The sequence below is a fragment of the Vanacampus margaritifer genome, chromosome 15 (genome assembly GCF_051991255.1).
Source record: "Vanacampus margaritifer isolate UIUO_Vmar chromosome 15, RoL_Vmar_1.0, whole genome shotgun sequence".
Classification (NCBI taxonomy): domain Eukaryota; kingdom Metazoa; phylum Chordata; class Actinopteri; order Syngnathiformes; family Syngnathidae; genus Vanacampus; species Vanacampus margaritifer.
In genome coordinates, this window is record NC_135446.1 from 13367760 (window position 1) to 13387428 (window position 19669).

Sequence of the window (19669 nt, forward strand, 5' to 3'; positions counted from 1 at the left end):
ACGTTAATTTAAGGGGTGTTGAAAGATTTATTATTTTTTACTATTCTGAATCTATTGTCCCACATTGATTTTTTCCATATTATTATTAGCAGGTTATCAAATATCTTCTAGATGTTTCCACAATATTTTGTTCTGCTTATGTTGAAAAAAATGAAGCACAGCAACATTCTAATCCTTCGTTCATTTTGCATGATCATTCCTGCATATAATCCAAGCTTGGGCGCCATTTATCTTTGGCTCGTACAGGAAATGAGCCACGCGACGTCGCAGTGATTGTCACCTCTGCTCATTCAAATACATTTTCAGGAAATTAATTGCAATTTGGTGGCTCAAAATTGGCAATTTTCGGAGCTTCGGTTTGGAGATGAGGGCATTAAAACTTTCTTGTGGTTTATTCTGGGTTGAGTTCTCAAAACTGGATTACACTGAGATTTGTTTCGAATATTATGTCCTTCTATCACCAAACCAAAATATTCAAAGCATTGAGCAGTAAGTTTGAAATATTAGGCTCTTGGGTAACTTGTCACTTGCCCATTGAAAAGTTTTATAAAGTCAAATTAAGTTCACCTGGAATATTTTGAGTGAATTTTAGGTTTATCCGTATATTTCACTCAAAAGCCGAATATCCCAAACGTTTATGTCCCACAGGCTATGACTTTGTCCACACCTGATGTAAATGTACCTAAAGAAGTGTTGGCAATTTTCTGAATTGGGGGAAATAATGATGTTTTTGCATTTAGTTTTTTTCCCCAAGATTTGTGCAGCAGTCAGTATTCTTGATGACCTCTAGTTAGAGGACAGCACTGTGGTTTTTGCCCACTCTTCGCATCCCGCTCGTCTTGATGAAGTACCCTCTCCCGCCAGGTCATTAAGACAGCCCTGGGAAAATGATGTCGAATTCATAAATCACCAATTTTGCCGCTCACCTGACCCATTTATTAGTGCTTTAAACGCGAAGGTCTGCCAGTGTTTACGACGGCGGCTGGATGCTCCTGTGAGCAGAGATAATGGTGGCAAGCACCTGTAAATCACAAATAAGTCCTTCCGCCAGAAACGGCGGCGACGCCGCTCATCATTTCAGATTGTGGATGTTGTGCGTTTGGATCCCGAATGTTCCCCCCCCCCCACGCTTTTCTTCTTTATGCTCTCACTTTTTTTTTTTTTTTTTTTTGTCCAGCTATCAGGATTATGAACCCAAGATCAAGTAAGACCAACTTGGGCAAAATGTTAACCCCTTTCCCAGTCTTTCATTTGCCCTGCCCCTAACACATGAAAACAACGGCATGTCAAATTCAAACTTTACTGTTGTGGTATGTCCAACTGTTGACTCGTGACATACACATTGCAATGGTAACTTGGCAACTTTTTCTCAAATGATTGCTTTGCAACTGGTAATTATACGACTTTGTAAAGTCGGTCTGTCCGAGCTTTAGAAAAGAAACTCTGTGACTTTGTCTGTTGTCTGCCACTCAAAAAAATCCATCTGAAATTTCTGCCTCTTGCTTGTAAATCTAACAAGGTTACAAAAGCAGACAAGAAATATCGTGTCTTGGTTTGCTTCAGCATTACAAGACACTTTAGCCAATTAAACTGAGTGAAATATGGAACGTGCTGTAAATCTATTGCAGTGAAAGTAAATATATTTGTTTTTTGCTGCCATTTATACGGACCGCCATTATCCAATATATGAAGTCGCAATTTTATGATTGTCTAGTGTGCGTTTCAAAAATGTAGCCAAGACTGTAAAAGCTCAATAATTGCATTACATCCCCTGTCATTTAATTTGTTTGTATGTCACCTCTCCCCCTTATTCAACAACCTTGATGTCTGTATTTTGGGGCTATTTTTTTATCGATGAAATTTCTATTTGTGAGTAGAGTACATTTTGACTAGAAGCTACCGAGCGTTTTTGGAATCCCGAGTTTAACTGAAGGAAATGGCTTGTGTTTGAAGATCGTGGGTGATCGGGGCCATCGCCTTGCTGTGCCTGCTGGGCCTCACGTGGGCTTTCGGACTGATGTACGTCAACGAGAGCACGCTGGTCATGGCCTACCTCTTCACCATCTTCAACTCACTGCAGGGAATGTTCATCTTCATCTTCCACTGCGTGCTGCAGAAGAAGGTACGGCGGATGTGTACCCAACTGGAGGCTGCGTGTGAGTCTTTTCTACAAAATGACTCATTTTCACTTTTGCTTCACGTGGTTTTTCAGGTGCGGAAAGAATTCGGCAAGTGCCTCCGTACGCATTGCTGCAGTGGAAAAAGCATGGAAAGCTCCATTGGTTCCAAGGGCAATGCTTCTCGTGCTCCTGGACGCTACTCGGCTGGCTCACAGGTTGCCTACTCTCTGTTTTTGTTTTTTTAGACATATCGCATGCACATTTGAAATAATTTCCAAGACTTGATCTTGTCTCCTCAAAAAAACACTGTGTTACCTTTCGATTGGTAGTTTAATGTTAGATATCGTCCATGTTTAGCTTTCATCAGGAGCACAATTTTAGAATGCGCTGAGTGCATTACGGACATGGATATGTTTGCAATGTACAGTCGGAGGTGGAATCCAAACCTGCAACCTCCTGATTATGACTTAATTACTTGTAAAATGGTTGAAACCCCCGGAATCCTTCGGCACGTTTGTCTAATAGTCATCCGCCTTTGGGAGGCAGAATACTGTCTGCCTCAGCTCAGGCTTTAATCTGTGATTAGCTATGACAGGGGTTTGCAACGTGTGGCTCTGGAGCCACATGTGGCCATTTAGTTCCTCTTCTGTGGCTCCTTGTAAATCTAAAAAAAATAAAATAAATAGTAGAAATTAATGTTTTTTACATATTTATTTCAAATTTTTAGATCAATTATTCTTTAAGTGAATTTATGATTAAATTAAAAAAAATATATATTCAAAAAATGTGAAATGTGAAAAAATTAGTGCATATTTTTAGGTTGTCAGAAAAAGAGAGACAAAAGGTTGATAAAAAAAAAAGTTTATTGAAAAAATACCTAAATGTCAGAGTGATCAATAAATGTCCAAAAAGGAAGAGGGAAATCACAATTACCATAGAATGTCCATATTCTCAAAAGTCTCAGAGAATGGAATTAAAAAATAAAAAAAAAAAGCAGAAAAGAAAACATTCAAAAAGTAACCAAAAATGTGCAAATTCAAAATAAGAAATCCAGAAAATGCAAAAAAAAATTGCAAAAATGTCAGAAAATTTATAGCAATTACATCCCCTGTCATTTAAAAAATGTCAAAAAATAGCCATAAAATATACCAAAAATTAAGAAAAGAGGCAAAAAAAAAAGTACAATTTAATATGAAAAAATTACCGAAAAAGATCCAAAAACAGAAGACAAAAGGTTGAAGAAAATGAATGTCTACATATTGGATGCTGCTGTCATATTTTTGTGTTGTGGCGCAGCTTTAATTAGCTCTTGGGCCCTCAGCACTAAGAATGTAACACTATTGTCAATATCGTGACATTGCGATATTAAAACTGCCACAATATCGCCGTCGTCATGTCACGATAATAAAAGCAGCACATCTGTTATAAATGCCAAGTCTGTTTCCATTTCTGCAAGTCTAGCACCGTCTGGTGGTTAGTTTTTTTTAGTGCAGTTTAATTTTCACAAGGCATGTTTTGGCCCTTCCATGTTCAAAATCCACGCTAATTGTCAGATGAAGGGGAATGTAATATGCTTGTGGTTCGAGTCAACATGTGGACGAACTTAATGTGTGCGTGAATTAGCAAGTAAATGCCTCAATATTAAGTGTTAGAGATTGTATGTTGTATATTGTATATTGTTTATGTGTGTTATGTACGAAATCACAATATTGTGGGGAGGGGCTGCGGTTTAGTATGGGCTCATTTTATTTACAATATCATGACCTTTTTTTATATTGTCATCCTCCCCACAATATTGTGATAATTAGCGTATCGTGAGGTTCATGTCGTGATAATATCGTATTGCGACATTTAGATATGGTTACATCCCTACTCAGTACATTAGACTAGCAGTTTTTTTGATGAGTGCAAGTGTTAAGACAACACTTGCAATTCAGCTCAATTGACCATCCAATTATGTGTATTTCCCCACTGATCGAATCTCAACATCTTTAACTCACTTTTAATTAATTGATGAAAAAATGTCAATAGATTTTCTCCAAGTGTATTTTTCCTTGCTAATTACTTTTTACGGCTGCCGTCTGTTTATTAAAAGAAGACTAATAACCCGCCAAAAAAAATTGGTGCTGATACCTTCCAATAATTCATCCTGCTGAAGTGAAAGATGCAATCAATCATCATAATAATTAACTTTTAATGCGGGAAAACATTTTGAGGAATCGCATCAGAGATGGTATTTGCTGCGTTTTTCCTTGTCATCTGGATGGTTCCCGCATTCCTCCCACGTCGCCTTCAAAGCATCGGATGAATTGCGTGATACGCTGTAATTGAACACCATGTCCATTTTCCAAAAGCACGGGACTCGCAGCCGGCGTTCAATTATAAATTGTCCTGAGATTTGAGCGCGTGGCGACAAACCTGCGATTGGATTCAGCATGCTGATCAGCGCCTTTAATTATACACGCCGCTTTGAAGGGATGTCAGCGTTTCCATCTGACGGGTATGGATACACTGGAGAAGACGCCAAGCTCACCTTATGAAAGAAGACACAAATCATGTTGCGCTTGCCATGGTCGCCATGTTGAAACCGCAAGGAAACACAGTTGCCGTTTACATTCTCCAAGTCCAGCAGAAGTGTTCTTTCGCTATTTTGCAGTTCAGTTATTGCAGCTTCACTCTATCCATTTGTGACCTAACTTAACCTCACTATTTTGCAGGGTTTCTTGCTATTTTTCTACCTTCTAAGTCAGACTACAGTAAATTCTGGACTACAAGGCGCACCTGACTATAAGCCTCGCTAGATAAATTTGGGGAATACTTGAGTTTGTTACAGATATAAGCCACCGCATAATGTTACCGAGTTCCCTCTACTTTTTTTTTCCATAATGAGGGTGCAAATTGTCTTGCTCTTGGTCTGGCTCTCCGCCTCTCTGCCTGACGCTCTTGCACTTCCTTTATAGTGCGATCTTGTGATATGCACCTTTGTATTAGCCACAGGGTCGAATGTAACTGAAAAAAGTAACGGCTTATAGTCCATAAATTACTGTAGTCAAGAAACGTTTTATTGTTGTTTGTTTTCTAAGGAGAAATGTGAACTTTAGAGCTCTTTGCCCGCAAAAAGCGCATTCTCTCATCCAGGGCGCTGCTTCACTTAGACTGTTGGGAAACTTAGAACGTTTTTCAAATGTGCCAATCGGTTATTCAGAGTGCCCCAAAAAATGGAGCCCAGACAGGCACTACAAGGAAAGTTGCGTTCAGTAATTGGAGCAGTGCATGCTCAGCCTCCAGCAGCACAAGAGGGACGACGGAACATCGGCTTTTTCTTTTTTTGAAATGGCCTGCCTTACAATAACCAAAATCCCGTGTCGCATTGTAGCCAAAGATACAATCCTAAATTGTAAATCCTTCTGGAAAACAAAAATAAGTTGCCATGACTACGGTTCTCTACTTCCGTACCTCCAGCGGAAGTTTCTTCTTCTTCGTCTGCTTTACAAGAAAAAGTCGTAGTCATGGCAACTTGGTTTCAGTTTCAACAAGGATTTACAAGGTGTATTTACCCACCAGGATTGTACCTTTGGCTACAATGCTACCCAGAATTCCATTTAAGGTAGCCCATTTTCAGATAAAAACTAAAAACTGTAGTTTAAAAAAGGGATTTTGACCCACAATAACAGGATACTCACTACGGTTTTTCATTCCAGAAATGCCAGGGTATCCCTTCCCCACCATTGATCTCTCGGACTATAAAGATGACTCATAATTAATTCTCTACGGGGCGCAGGCACACCCAAAGGATTGGAATTCTGGAATTTGCCTGTCAGCTCACCAACACAGATACATGCCTAATCCCAAGCCCCCGCGGCGCAGGATCCACAGTTGTCAGATCGCAGAGACCCTTAGCTGTGCAACAGCCCGTGGGACTCGGCCGTAATTAACTCGGATCGCGCCGTCTCGGATCGAGCCCTCGCACCCCCAGACGCGGCTTGCAAAAGCTTGACAGATGACTTTATTATTGACTGGCTGCAAGACGATGCCATCTTTGATCGGAGGGTACCACCCGTGCGACTCTTAACGCTGTCGTCTGTCGTCCCCACAGAGTCGCATCCGCCGAATGTGGAACGACACGGTCAGAAAGCAGTCGGAGTCGTCTTTCATGACCGGCGACATCAACAGCTCGGCGTCGCTCAACAGAGGTATTTGCTTCACTTCATTTCTTACAGGTTAAGGATTTGTATCTCTAAATTTTTTTTTTTTTTTTTGCATTTTTGTCTTGTATTAATACAAAACACTTATCTCCACATCTTGCATATTTGTGTTATTAGTTTTTTTTAATCCAATGAAAGCATGAATGCAAATCTAGCATTTTTATTTGCTATTATCAAATGAAATGTTTTTTGTGTCTTTTGAATGACACTCAATTTTAGTTCAATTTTGTTACCACAATTTCCAAATTCTGCATTTTTAGTATTTCATCATTTTTTATTTATTTTATCCAATACAAAGCATGCATCTACAAATGTTCCTTTTTTTTCAGTTATTTGTTATCAAGTGAAAAGCATGTGGCTTTAAACGTTAATCAAGTTTTGGGGGCGCGTCGACGTTTCGTCGGTCATTGGTGCAAAAAGACATTTTATTTTCACAGTGTGGGTCATGCACGTCATGCATTATTAAATAAGCTCTTAATTTTTCCCCCCATCAAGCATGGCCAAGCTGTGGCTGGCAAACTTCAAAACTGCTGAATGGCCACCTAAAAGTCAACGCAGCGCAAAGTCCCGCTTGGAAAGAAGTTCATAAAAAAAAAAGAAGTTGGTGTTTTTTCAACGCGAGGTCTACGAGCCATAGCTTGGCGATCTCAACGCAACTTTATTTAAAAATAAACATTTTTAATTACTATTTCATTTAGAAAACGTTCTCCCTGCAACCCCTTCGTTTAAGAAGACTTGATGTCCATCTTTAAATTCCCGTCCCTGAATTGATGGTCGGCACACTCAATTGGCGGCAGACGCTAATGCACAGTTACAATGATGGACGATGGCGACAACACGAGGAGGACGTGTCAAGTTCTCAATAATTAGCCACTCAGCTCTCGCCGCCATCAACAGCTTTTAACCAGTCAACATGGCTCCTCCGTAAAGATAAAAGCCACGGCTGAATTATTCACCGAATTTCCTACGAGTCCCTGCAAGGCGGCAGCGGCGGCGCCGGGTTTCAAACGCATCGCCCCTATTGCCGATTGCCCAATTTATGAGACGGGATAAATGCGGGATGTGTCACAAGGGGAGGAGGGGGATGTGCTGTTTGTTGAACGCACCGCAATTTGGGGGGGCATCAGGCGGTGACTGCTTTTAAGAAACAAGAAAATCAACATTTCCAAGATGCCTAATAAATACTTTTGAAGCTGAAAGCCAGCAATTATTCATTAAGGAGCTTTTTCAATGAATGCAATTCTTCCTGCAATGCTAGTAAATCATTTCCCGACTAACACTGTGACTTTTTGAGGTATTAGCGGGATGAACAAGTTTGAATTTTGCATGTTTAAAAAGCATCACGTTCCCTCATTTTAACTGAAGTAAAATCATCTATCTCAGAAATTTGTACTTTTTTGCCACCTTAAAGCGTCAATCACAAGATGTTGTTATTCTGTTCCACATAAAAAGCCTGCATTTCTAAATGTTGCACATTCTCTCCAATGGAAAGCATGTATCACCAAAAGTATTACATTTGTGCTATCTTGAGACACCTTGATGCTAAGGGACTATGTTCAAGTCAATGGAGATCCGGATGTCACGTGACTATTTCTCTGAACAGGCCCCCCCCCCCCCTGCGGCAGGAAAGTAACGTTGCAGCGTTAATGGACTAGAACGGCAAAGAGGGCTTAAGCTAGCGTTTATCCGTCAACAGTCAACAAAAAAAGTCACTTTGATGAAAAGGACATGATATACATGCGCGAGGTGCACACGTTGGATTGCCGATGAAGTGTCAGGAGGGTTTTTTTTTTTTTCAACTCGTCGACGCTGCTACGGGGAATTACCTCCTTTCTTGCGTGAGGATGCTTTCAAATGTGATTATACAAAGGCTTTACAAGTTTGTATAATCCGGATTTATTTCCGCTTTCATGTGTGGTCAAAATGCCATCGAAGTTAGTCGTTTCATGCAAGTCTTGCAGTGTTTTGGAGGTACGTTAGCAACTTAGCAGCTGCTAATTCGGCCGCGGACGCCGTCACTTATGCCACAAAAAGTCTTTTTTTTATGATGTTTATTAGATTAGATTATTTCCCCCACATTTTGCGTCTGGGACCAGTTAGCATCTGATGATTTTTTGCTTCTTCTCGTGTGGCGTTTTTGCCTTTTACTCAAAGTGGCAGACGTGTTTTCTATGCTGCCAAAATGGCTTCGCTAACGCCCGTTTTGGGACGCGTGACATCAACGTCTGGATCTCTGTTTGAGGTCATGTTTTGCCTCCATCTTGTGCAATTCTAATTGTGTATCACCAAGTTTTGTGCATTTCCCTCCAAGCCATAGCATGTATCTTCACATTTTGCATGTTTTACCCAAGGAAAAGTTTGTATCTCTAAATTAGTGACTCAAAAGGAGGGTATTTTTTTGTATTTGTTTGTATTTTCTGCCGTTACGTGTCTGACAACGTTACATTAGCACATACCCTAACCGCGCCGGTGCTATTTTTGCTGCACGGATGCACTAATGGCCAACATTAGCGCTTGGTTTTCATCAGTCGCATTAGTGTTTGTCAGTCCAGTTCTCACCCCGCTATGCTTCCCCTCCCCCCCTCCCCCCTCCCCATCCCACTGCCTCCCCGTTACATTAATGATCATGTGATCATTAGGATGTTAATGGCTCTCGACTACATCTGCCCAACTGATATGTGTTTTCTTTCTCTTTCTCCCGCTCTGTCTCAATTTATCCACCCACCTGTATCTGTTCCTGCCCCCTACCCCTTCCCCCGTTCCCCCTTTCCTGTCCTACTCTGTCTTCTCTGGCTGCTGCAGGGGCTATGGCTAACCATCTTATACCTAATGCACTCCTACGTCCTCATGGCACTAACAATCCGTATAATACATTGCTCGGGGAGTCGGCAGTCTATAACAACCCTCTGGGCATGTACAACGCACAAGGTGTGCTCGCTTTTCTTCATCCTTCCAGCTGGAGCCGTGTTTTAACACCCCGCACTGCCCCCCAAAAAATGCCTGAGCAAACTTGAAAAACTAACTTTCCTTTTAAACAAACAAAAGGATGTTTGATTTGATTCTGCCTTAAAAATGAAATGCATGGCTGGAGGCAATCAGTGTATTCCAATGGCCTTTGTTTATAAAGCATATATGAATGATGTTGCGTTAGCGCTAGCTTAGCATTGGTGTCCAACAAAAAAATGTGTTTCTCTAATTGTTTACCATACCGTATATGGACAAATTATCACCATTACTACTGCAATATACACCGCAGTCTAAAATGGTGGCGTACCAGCCAGGACACCGCTCTTGTTGTGTTAGCGCTAGCTTAGCATCAGTGTCAAATGAAAAGCATGTATTGACAATTGTTTATGACACCTTATATGAGCAGTAATTTGATCGCCTTTGCAATACACTGCTTTAAATGCCTAAAATGGCCAGGACAACGCTCGGCGCTCATGTTGTGTTAGCATTAGCGTGTTTTATTTAATTTTTTGGGTGTGTGCATTTCTGTAGAAGCTGTGACTGTTTTGCTTATTGTGTGCTCTTCTTCCCCTCATGCTGTCCCTTTAAGAGCCCTACAGAGAGACAAGTATGGGAGTCAAACTAAACATTGCTTATCAAATGTAATTGACTTTGGCTTTTACTTCCTTTTCACTCGGTACTGTCAAAGTCACGCAACAAAGGCCATTTTCAAAGTAATTACACGACACGCATCGACACATTTGATGGCGCAATAGTGGTTGCCATTTCAACACAGTTCAACATTAAAAAAAAAAAAAAAGACATCAATATCAATCTACTTGCAATTTTATTTTTTTGCCTGGATATTGATCAGCTGCCTTTGTTGGTGCACTTTGTATTATGTCAAACACTGTTGTTAAAATGCTCGTACGGGACAATATGGCTGGGTCCAGATTGGCTTTGATTTTTAGTTCTTGAATTTGTGGTTTGTGTTGCTGTGCTGTGATTGAGCTTTGTGTGTGTGTGTGCGCGTGTGTGTCTGTGTTCCCATTCATTCAAAAATAATTATACGAAATACAGTGGAACTTCTGGAGTTCAAAAATTCCCATAGAAAGCGATTGCTATTGGATTTTTCAAGCTATCTCTAACATAAACACTTCTTTTTTTAACCACTGAAAAGCATGTATGACAATTTTACCTTTTCTTTTCCATCTTTTTCTACATTGGCATGTAGGTACTGTAGAAAATATTTTTATATTAGTTTTTTCTGTTATTAACACCATATCTCCAATGTTTGCATTTTTCCCCAAAGGAAAAAAAAGCGTGTATCTTAAATTCTTTGTATGGCCAATGAAATGTTTTCTCCAATGGAAAGCATGTATACTTATTTATTTATTATTACATATTTCCCCAATGAAAACCATGTATCTCCAATTAAAACACATTTGTTTCAATGAAAAGAATGGATCACCATTTTTTTTTTTTTTTACCCATTTTTCTTCAATGAAAGCTTATCACCTATTTTTTTTTGTTTTTTTTTCCTGTAAAGGGGGAAGCATGTACATTTTTTTTTATATAACCCTAATGAAAAGCATGCATCTCCCGATGTATGCAAGTTTTCCTCAAAAAGCACCTCCAAACTGTGTATGTTTTCCTCCAATGGAAAACATGTCTCATATTTTTTGCATGTTTTTGTATTTAACAAACAAAAATTTTACCACTGAAAAAATGTTCACCAATATAAAGCATGCATCAGTGTATGTATTTTTTCCAAGTTTTTCTCGAATAAAACACGCATCTCCAATGTTTCATACATAACCTCCCAAAAAAATTGAGGCAATCCTTTAAACCATTGTCCAATGTTAGAGGTTCCACTGTATACAACTGGGTATCAATACAGTATAGGCTTTTAATAGCGATACCATGTTTTTCACAAAAGTGCACTTTATCCAATTGTGGACGGCCTTACGTCCAAAGAGCTATTTCGGCCAGGACCGATTTTAGTCTAAAAGCGCTGTGGAATTTGATGGCTGTTATTTGCGCGCCGATTACGTCCCATCAGCCTTTAATACGGCCGCTTTGCCCCCCTCCATGTCTGTCATTCCAGAGGGAATCCTGAACAATGCCCGGGATACAAGTGTCATGGATACACTACCACTGAATGGTAACCACGGCTACAGCATCGCCAGCGCCGACTACATGAGCGACTGCGTCCAAATCATCGAGCGGGGCTACAACCACAAGGAGACCACCCTGGAGAAGAAGATCCTCAAAGAGTTGGCCTCTAATTACATCCCGTCCTACCTGAACAATTCGGCGGAGCACAACCGCAACCTGGTCAACAAGTTGGTGAACAACGTCAGCAACGGGTCCAAGGAGAGCGGCTACGCGTTTGGATTGCGAGCGGCCATGGGCATCAACTCCGAGCACGCCACCTTCGTCGGCCACCCGGACGAAGGCCTGGGCTTGGAATCCAGCGTGCCGCTCTTGCCCCAGAGAGCGCTACCCCCGTCGGACCGCCCGTTCGACCGCTCGCTGGAGCACCTGCGCCAGCCGCCGCCCCTCCCGCTGCCCCACCGCCCCTACTCGGCCGCCCCGTCCTCGTCGTCCCGGCGGCGAATCCCGCAGGAGAACAGCGAGAGCTTCTTCCCGCTGCTCAACGACGAGCATACCGAGGAAGACGAGGGCTCGCCGCCGCCGCCGCCGCCCGTTCAACGCCAGAGAGATTCGCTGTACACCAGCATGCCCATGCTCCCGGGGCTCCCGGCCGGCCCCAAGGACGGGGGCGAGGCCAAGAGTCCCGGGGCCAGCTCGGACGACGTGTACTACAAGAGCATGCCCAACCTGGGCTCCAGGAACCACCTGCACCAGCTGCACTCGTACTACCAGCTGGGACGCGGAAGCAGCGACGGCTTCATCGTGCCCCCCAACAAGGACAGCCTGTCCCCGGAGGAACCCCTCCAGGAGCCCTCACACCTGGTGACCAGTCTATAGACGGACCCCCCGCCAGGTCACACCATTTTTTCTTTTTATCGCCGTGTCTCTGAGACAATGAGGTACCGTTGTGAAAAAACTGCGCCCAAGCTGAAGAGATTTTACCTCCCACTACCGTGTCGGATCATCCGTGTGAAAACTTGAAAATGGCTGTAGTCGGACACAAAACAAATCCAAACTATAGACAAGAGACTATTTTATTATACACCTTGACATTTTTTCCCCCCAAGGATTTATTTGGCACACTTTGTTTGCTGAAGAAGTAAAAGCGAACAAAAAACATGAAAGCACTGCTGCTCTTATCTTTGTTAAACAATAAAAGGGAGGAAAAAAGATTATATGTAAATGTACAGATAACTAGCTAAGCCTTTGTTTTGGACGACTGACCCCGTGTCTCTGTACCTGTGAGCAATTTTTGTTCCCCTGATCTTATAAAAAAAAAAGAAAATACAAAAAAAGGAAAGAAAAAAACATCACGTTATCTGTGAAATCTTTGTTTTCAGGTCCAGCGTTTGTTTAATTCCTCCTTTTCAGTGTAGATAGCAGAGTTCTGTCCCCGTGGTTGTCATGGAGGTGTCCCTCAGAAAACGCTTCACGGTGCGCGGAGTATAAAACGGAAGCACTGATGAGCACTAGGCACTTCTTGTACAATAGTGGCTGTTGTACTTATTAAAGAAAAAGCTTTTGGAGTGATTCAAAAAGATGTTTTTTTTCTCTCTTTTGTTTACAAATAAAGTGGACGTACACTTTGCTTAAGGTGAGTACACTATTTTTTCCCCAACAATACCAATGAGATAAAAATTTATTATGGGATTTATCCAATGATACGTTTGGACTCATTGTTAGTTTAGAAAATGCAATAATGGCCATATTCATATTTCTTTTAATGAAAACATTATTTGACTTAACATATAGTTATTTGCAGTCACGCACCCAACACATATTAAATCCGTTTTTGTGTAGGCTAAAAAGGTGGAGTTCAGTTCAACCTTGTTTTATACAATTTTTTTGTTCAAGAAAATGCAAGAACATGAACTCGTTTTTTTTTATGTATACATTTGCTTAAAGTATATGACCTTGTTTTCAAATTTATTTCTGTAGGCTTGAGTGACACCTCGTGTAATGCTACATGGAACGTAGCCATCCTTCATTAGCAACATTGCCTACACCTGCTACTTTTTCTTGCCAGTGACAAATTAGATACGGTATTAAAGCTTTCAAAGAATTGTGTGATTTTTTTGTTGTTGTTTTTACTGTACCACATTTGTATTGTGCTAGCTCTTTTGCACTTTTATATTTGTTGACAAAGGTGCTTTTTAGGCTGGTCTGGCTGTTAGCTTGCAGGCTATCTGAAGAACCCACAGAGAAATTCATAAATTATGTGAGTAATAATGTTTATGTTCATATTATGTGAAGATAGAAAGTGCTATACTGTATCCATTATCAAGTAGTTTAAAATTAATTCCGTCACAGTCTGGCTTTGAAGCATTAGCTTAGTATTAGCTGTTAGCTTTAGCCACACGGAACTGCTGACTGAGTATGCTTTCTTCTTTTTTTTCTTTAGCATGCTTGTTTAGCTCACTGGTAAGCCACATGCGTCTCCTCGAGGCTTTTCTGAGGCCACACTCATGACCAAATATGGAAAATGGTCAACGTCACTTCCTGGGTGAGTTTGTGAAGTGCCGAAAAAATGTTTTCATTAATATGCAAAAATTTATATATATATATATATATATATATATATATATATATATATATATATATATATATATATGAATTAGACATAATATGATAAGTAGATTTATTGTATTTTCTTAATTAAGTAATTTAAAAATAAAAATGCCAATGCCACTAGGCCTGCAATTTACAAGCTAAAACTTGAGACACGAGCAAGCTTGAGATGGCATTTAGGGCAAGAAGAGCCCCTGTCACCATGGGCCAACCTGATTGCAACTAATTACATTGTTGTTAAGGATGTCACTTATTATGCCACGCCTTAAAAACATAACACAAATACTGAAACATAACAATTTTTTTTTTAACATCTCTTTTAATTATGTTTTATTGTGTTTTGTCCAATATTGTGCTCTTTTCATTTATTAAAAAACGGAATAAAAATATTGTGGTGTATTTTTGGGTTGTTGGAACAAAACAATGTCATTTTAATTCATTTCTATCTTTGTACTCAGGGTACCGCTGGAATCGGTTTGGATGTTGACGACGTTAATGCTAGAGTTTTCGCTCAATAATTCAATGTGAACAATAAGAAAATGTGTTGTTACCAACAACATTAATAGAGATAATTCTGAATTTCATTTCATTTGTTTAACAATACAATAATAATAATAAGAATAATACTAACAACAACAATAATAAAAAGCATGCAGCAGCCATTATTTTTGTTCGATTAGAGCAGTTATCTCCAGCAACACCTGCTTGTTATAGTGCTACACTGTAGCAGAAATTAAATGACACATGTCATATTGTCTGCCAGGGTGGGTGGATCTCGACCGGTGGGTGGCCGGGGGGGAGCGGTGGGCAATCGATAGCTGAGAATGTCTGGCAGAATTCCAAATGAAAGGTGAATCAATGTCATCTTGCCCTTTGTGAATTGGGACAACCTGGGGAAAAAAAACATTAAAAAAGTCTTCTTTTTTTTTTATTTATCTGGTGCAGGATAGCATTGATTGGAGGGAAAGCGGTGAAATTTTCACACAAGGTCATGGAAAACAATACGCAACGAAGAGAACGCACGAACACACGTGGGCAGAACACTCAGGTGAGAATTGGGTTACTGCCCTTCGATAAGATAAAAGATAAAAAATAAAAAAAAACTCAATTTACAACAACAGCAAAAAAATCAGTTGTTGGTCCCTAAAGATATAAAATAGCAATATATATATAACTGAACAATTACTGTAATAAATATAATATAATAAAATAGATTTTAAATAGCTTATAAATGTGTAAATTAAGTCACAATTTTGGTCATATGTGGAAAAAGAATATATAAAGTTGTAATTTATGCCTGGAAAAAAAAAATTTGTATAGTGTTTTTCATAAAGGTCGTAAATTTACAAGAAAGCCATGTGTCGGAAAAAGATGCATTTTCACAAGAATAGTCACATTTCCCCCCCCAAATGTGTTTATCTTGCAAGATTAATGTTATCATTTGTGATGGTTTTCTTGGCTTCATGGTCGTCATGCGTTCAAGCACACAGACATCCGACTAGTGGTCTGACGAGTCGCCGGAGTCCCTGTTGGCGGCCAATCAACAAAGATAATCTTTTGAATTAAGAGGAACGGGGGAAAAAAAAAAGGCAGGGTGAACACTTTTGATGTGATAAGCAGCCTTTTGTCCACGCAGGCGATGTTATTTTAATTAAATATGAACACATGGTCGCGGCCCCCAGATGCCGGAGTCTAAATAAAGATAGCATCATCTCATCAAAGAACACCCCACCCCACCTACAGCCGATCCCCCCCCCCCCTCCAGAGTGTTTCAAGGGCAGAATTATTTTCTATTAGGGCTCCTCTCCTCTGGGATCCAGCCAATTTTCTTTATTATGATAGAATCAGCATATTGCAGATGGAAGCGTCCGATAGCGTGGCGGCAGGACCAGCGGAATGTTAAAACCTCAACGGACGTATACGTAGACGGTGGACAATGTAAGCTGCCCTCCTTTATATCGATGGGTTACAGCCGAGCTTTTCCGGGCCATTCATCTCTTGACCTTGCCTCGTTCCAATCTGGCTCCTTTCAAGAGAAACATGACCCATCAGGGTGTGGGATCAAGTTATTACATCAGAGGTTAGGTGACATTTGGTCAGACATATGAGTATCTGTATAATGTATATATATATATATAGATATATATATAATTTTGTATATAAAATATCTATGTAAATAAATATATACTGTATGCATATTGTTGATAGATGTGTATACTATATATATATATATATACTGTATATATATATATATATAATATTATGTGTACATGTGGAGCCTTCTGATTGGTCAAGAATGCATCTCACTGATTGTTACCGTGACAAAAGCTTGTTACTCAACTGTCGTGATTAGCCGGGGCGACTTGGAAAACACGCCAGTAAAAATGATTATGCGCGGCCATGAAGAAATACGAGCGCGGACGCGGCGAGGAGACGGCACATCTCGTCGGCGAGGGCGGTGAGTTATGGTGTTCTCGCCGCAGACTTCATATTTTTAGAGCGTGATAAATCGCCAACTAAATTTTATGACAATTACATGAACTGAAGCCAGGAAACGGCACGTTGAAATAGCAGCGCTCGCATTAAAATGTCATACGAGAAAAAGGAGAAGCTGAGTAATTAAATATTGGACAAAATATGCATTTTTTGAAAATCCAAATACCAGAAATGTGAATAACAAAAATATGCCAATTTTTCAACTGATTTTAATTTTTGGGTTTCTTTCTATAACACCCAAAGCCCAGGTTGAAAGGAAAGTAGTAATTGTTGTCAACTTGATGTGATACGTCTTAACTGTATGAAGATCTTTAGGGGGAGGAGCTCAATTTTGCATGTGTATGTTTTTGTAGGTGCATTTTTCAAAATGAAATAAATGAGAGTTGAAAATGGTATCTGATGATGTTTTGTATGTATTTATTTATGTATTTATCAACATAAGCAAATAAAATGTGTGCCAGCGCACAATAGGTGCAGCCACAGGAACACGCTAAAGGGCAGGAAGTAATCAAAACAACATTTGATCTGAAAAGCGCTCCAGCATTGTATAGAAATGTCATCGCCGGTTTCGTGGTCAATAAATTCCATTGAATGACTACACGAGAGAAGTTGTCCTCTCCCTTAATGAAGCAAGAAAACACTCCATTGACCTTAAGCAATTACCTTAAGCGCAATCGTCAATCGATACACACGCCGAATAGCTTTGCTATCGCTGACGTTGATGGATTTCTACGCCGAAAATATTTCTTCAGTGCATATCCGACCTAATTAGTACAAAAAATGTTGTGTTTTGATTGTGACAGAAATTTTGGGATCGAAGTCGCACAACATTGGAAAACCAAGTCTTGTGGGAATCGAAGTATTAGCTTTGCTTTTTTTTTTTTACGTGTTATTTTTTTAATTTGATTTTGTAGTGACGCCACAGACCTTTTCAGGAGGTTTATTGTGTGTTTATTTTTCCTTTTTGTTGTGGAAGCCCCGCTGACCTTGTAAGATGCGCATTTGGACGGACGGAGGAAGCTTTGCACAGGAAATTGAACTGTCAGCCAGATTGAGGGAGGGGGTGGAAATAAACCCAGCCCCCCTCAAAAAAACAATATCATGTAATAGTGTTGATTTTCAAGCCAAGTGTCTGCTTGTGCAAATGTCAGACATAACAGCCTTTTGTCTCCATGAAATGTTTGGATGCGGCACGGCAAGCTGTTGTCAAAATGCTTGCTCGTCTACCAGTTTTTAACTTTTGTTGCTAATGTGCACAACTCAGTACGACGCTTCAATTATATTAGAGGTACAACATAAAGTAAGGCCAGAGAAATAAAAAAAAAATCACTTTCACTAGTTTCTTACTGACATTTTTGGTAAATATGACGCATTTGATATGACCCTTTCATATTCCAAATGTTTGCCGTACATGGATGTGGAGACCCCCCATGACTAAATACACCTGTCTTCCCAAGCGTATATTTACAAATTACACTTTAATCTCACCAGACTTTTCGAAGGTCTCGTGTGTCAACCCTTGACAACACACTGCCGTGACCTTAAAGTGTCTCTTAAGGTTCGGCGTTCAGTCAAACACGCCTCGCTTCCATCTAACTCAGAGCAATGAGCCCGGAGATGGCTGAGACCTATTTCCACTGACAACCTCCACTCTTCATTTTTTTTTTCTTTTTTTTTTCCTGCTCTCCCGGGAGGACCTAAACAGGACGAGTATTGGGGCGTTTTGACGACGAACCCCATGGAGCAGATCACATAGTGGAGCTCCGAAATGGCCTTGTCTCGACTGCAATTTCAGTGAACAAATGATCCGGCCAGAACTATCGTGCTCGTTCTCTGACACGTCCACGTAATTCCCAAGCTCGATCCAAGCTGAAACGCATTTATCCTAAAGACATATATATATATATATATATATATATATATATATATATATATATATAGCTGGGTCGACTCAAGTGTGATTTATTTGTTCAGGTTATTTTTCTGCCACTAGATGGCATAATTGCATTTGTAAGACGATGATGACAGCTCTGTGCATTTTTCTATTCATATTAAGATCTTTCTCATCTTTAATGGGGAATTAACTTGGCAAATTCTGCAATTTTTTTTAAATCATAAAATACAACTAGACCCCAGTCTCCACAAATATATGCATTATTATTACATTTATTACTGCAAATTTTTGACGTGGACGTGTCTGCTGTGTTGTGACTAGAATTACCCCCAGTACAGGCTTTCCAAGTTATCATTAATCGCGCTTAAAAAAAATTGTGGAGTTAAATGATCTAAAAATAAAATTAAATTGAATGCACTAATTTTGACTCCCCTAGGATAGATAGATGGATGGATGGATGGATGGATGGATGGATAGATGGATAAATAGATATGCGCTACGGCAATAAAGTCTTATCAATAATGTAATTTTAATGTCAAACAAATAGCCATAATTATCTGTGAATAAAAATTTTCATAACACAGGAATAAAAATCGTAATTAAAGAAAATGTTTTCTTGTCGTTGATGTTTTGGCGCATTTTTAGGTGCCGAGCTGCCCGCCGGTGGCGCCTTCACGGCTAATATAGCGGCGCTGGCTGGGAAAATGTTTTTGTTCATGGGCCGCCTGGCAGGCAAGCTCGTCCGAGTCGTATTTGTCACAAGTAATTAATTTGTGTGCCGTAAAAACGCCCGGCGGGCGGGTAGGGATGATGGGGAAAGGTGGCTTCATTAACCTCCCGCGCTGGCCGCCAGGCTTTGCCATCTATCGCCCGCCTCCCGCCCACAAAACAACAACACCACGTCTGACGGGGGGGAACCTCCGCCAAGGCTACAATGAAAAATAATGGAGACCGGCAATAAAAAAAGAAAAAAGAAGACATAAATACTCTACTACTTCTACTTTTAGTAATATCTGTACTGCTACTACACGAACCACTAAATGTTGTTTCATTTTATTTTAAATGTATTTTTATTTTAATGCTATTTTAATTTTAATGCTACTTCCAGTAGTATGTGTACTTTGAAAACTACAACTGCTACTGCTGCTACAACTTCCATCACTATTTATTTTAATACTTCGATTACTATTACAACTACACCTAGTAGTAATTCTACTAAGTAACTAAGTAGTACTGCTACTTCTCCGGCCACTACTGCTGCTATTAGCATCACAGTAGTCACA

General features: G+C 40.1%; 1 protein-coding gene across 22 annotated transcripts in view; it reads left to right on the plus strand.

Annotated features, from left to right (window-relative positions):
- The window catches only part of LOC144034722 (adhesion G protein-coupled receptor L3), a 116967-nt gene extending 103476 nt beyond the window's left edge, over positions 1–13491 (plus strand). For 5 of the 22 annotated variants that reach the window (XM_077543692.1, XM_077543690.1, XM_077543698.1 and 2 more), the window contains 7 exons: positions 1178–1204; positions 1954–2122; positions 2213–2335; positions 6217–6313; positions 9128–9253; positions 9882–9899; positions 11379–13491. In XM_077543692.1, the coding sequence (XP_077399818.1) occupies positions 1178–1204; positions 1954–2122; positions 2213–2335; positions 6217–6313; positions 9128–9253; positions 9882–9899; positions 11379–12265 (1447 nt within the window). In that variant the 3' untranslated portion in view covers positions 12266–13491. Of the gene's footprint in view, positions 1–1177; positions 1205–1953; positions 2123–2212; positions 2336–6216; positions 6314–9127; positions 9254–9881; positions 9934–11378 lie in introns of all 22 variants that reach the window. The other 17 variants (XM_077543694.1, XM_077543702.1, XM_077543701.1 and 14 more) reach the window with 10 other exon arrangements.
- The last annotated feature ends 6178 nt before the right edge of the window (positions 13492–19669 follow it).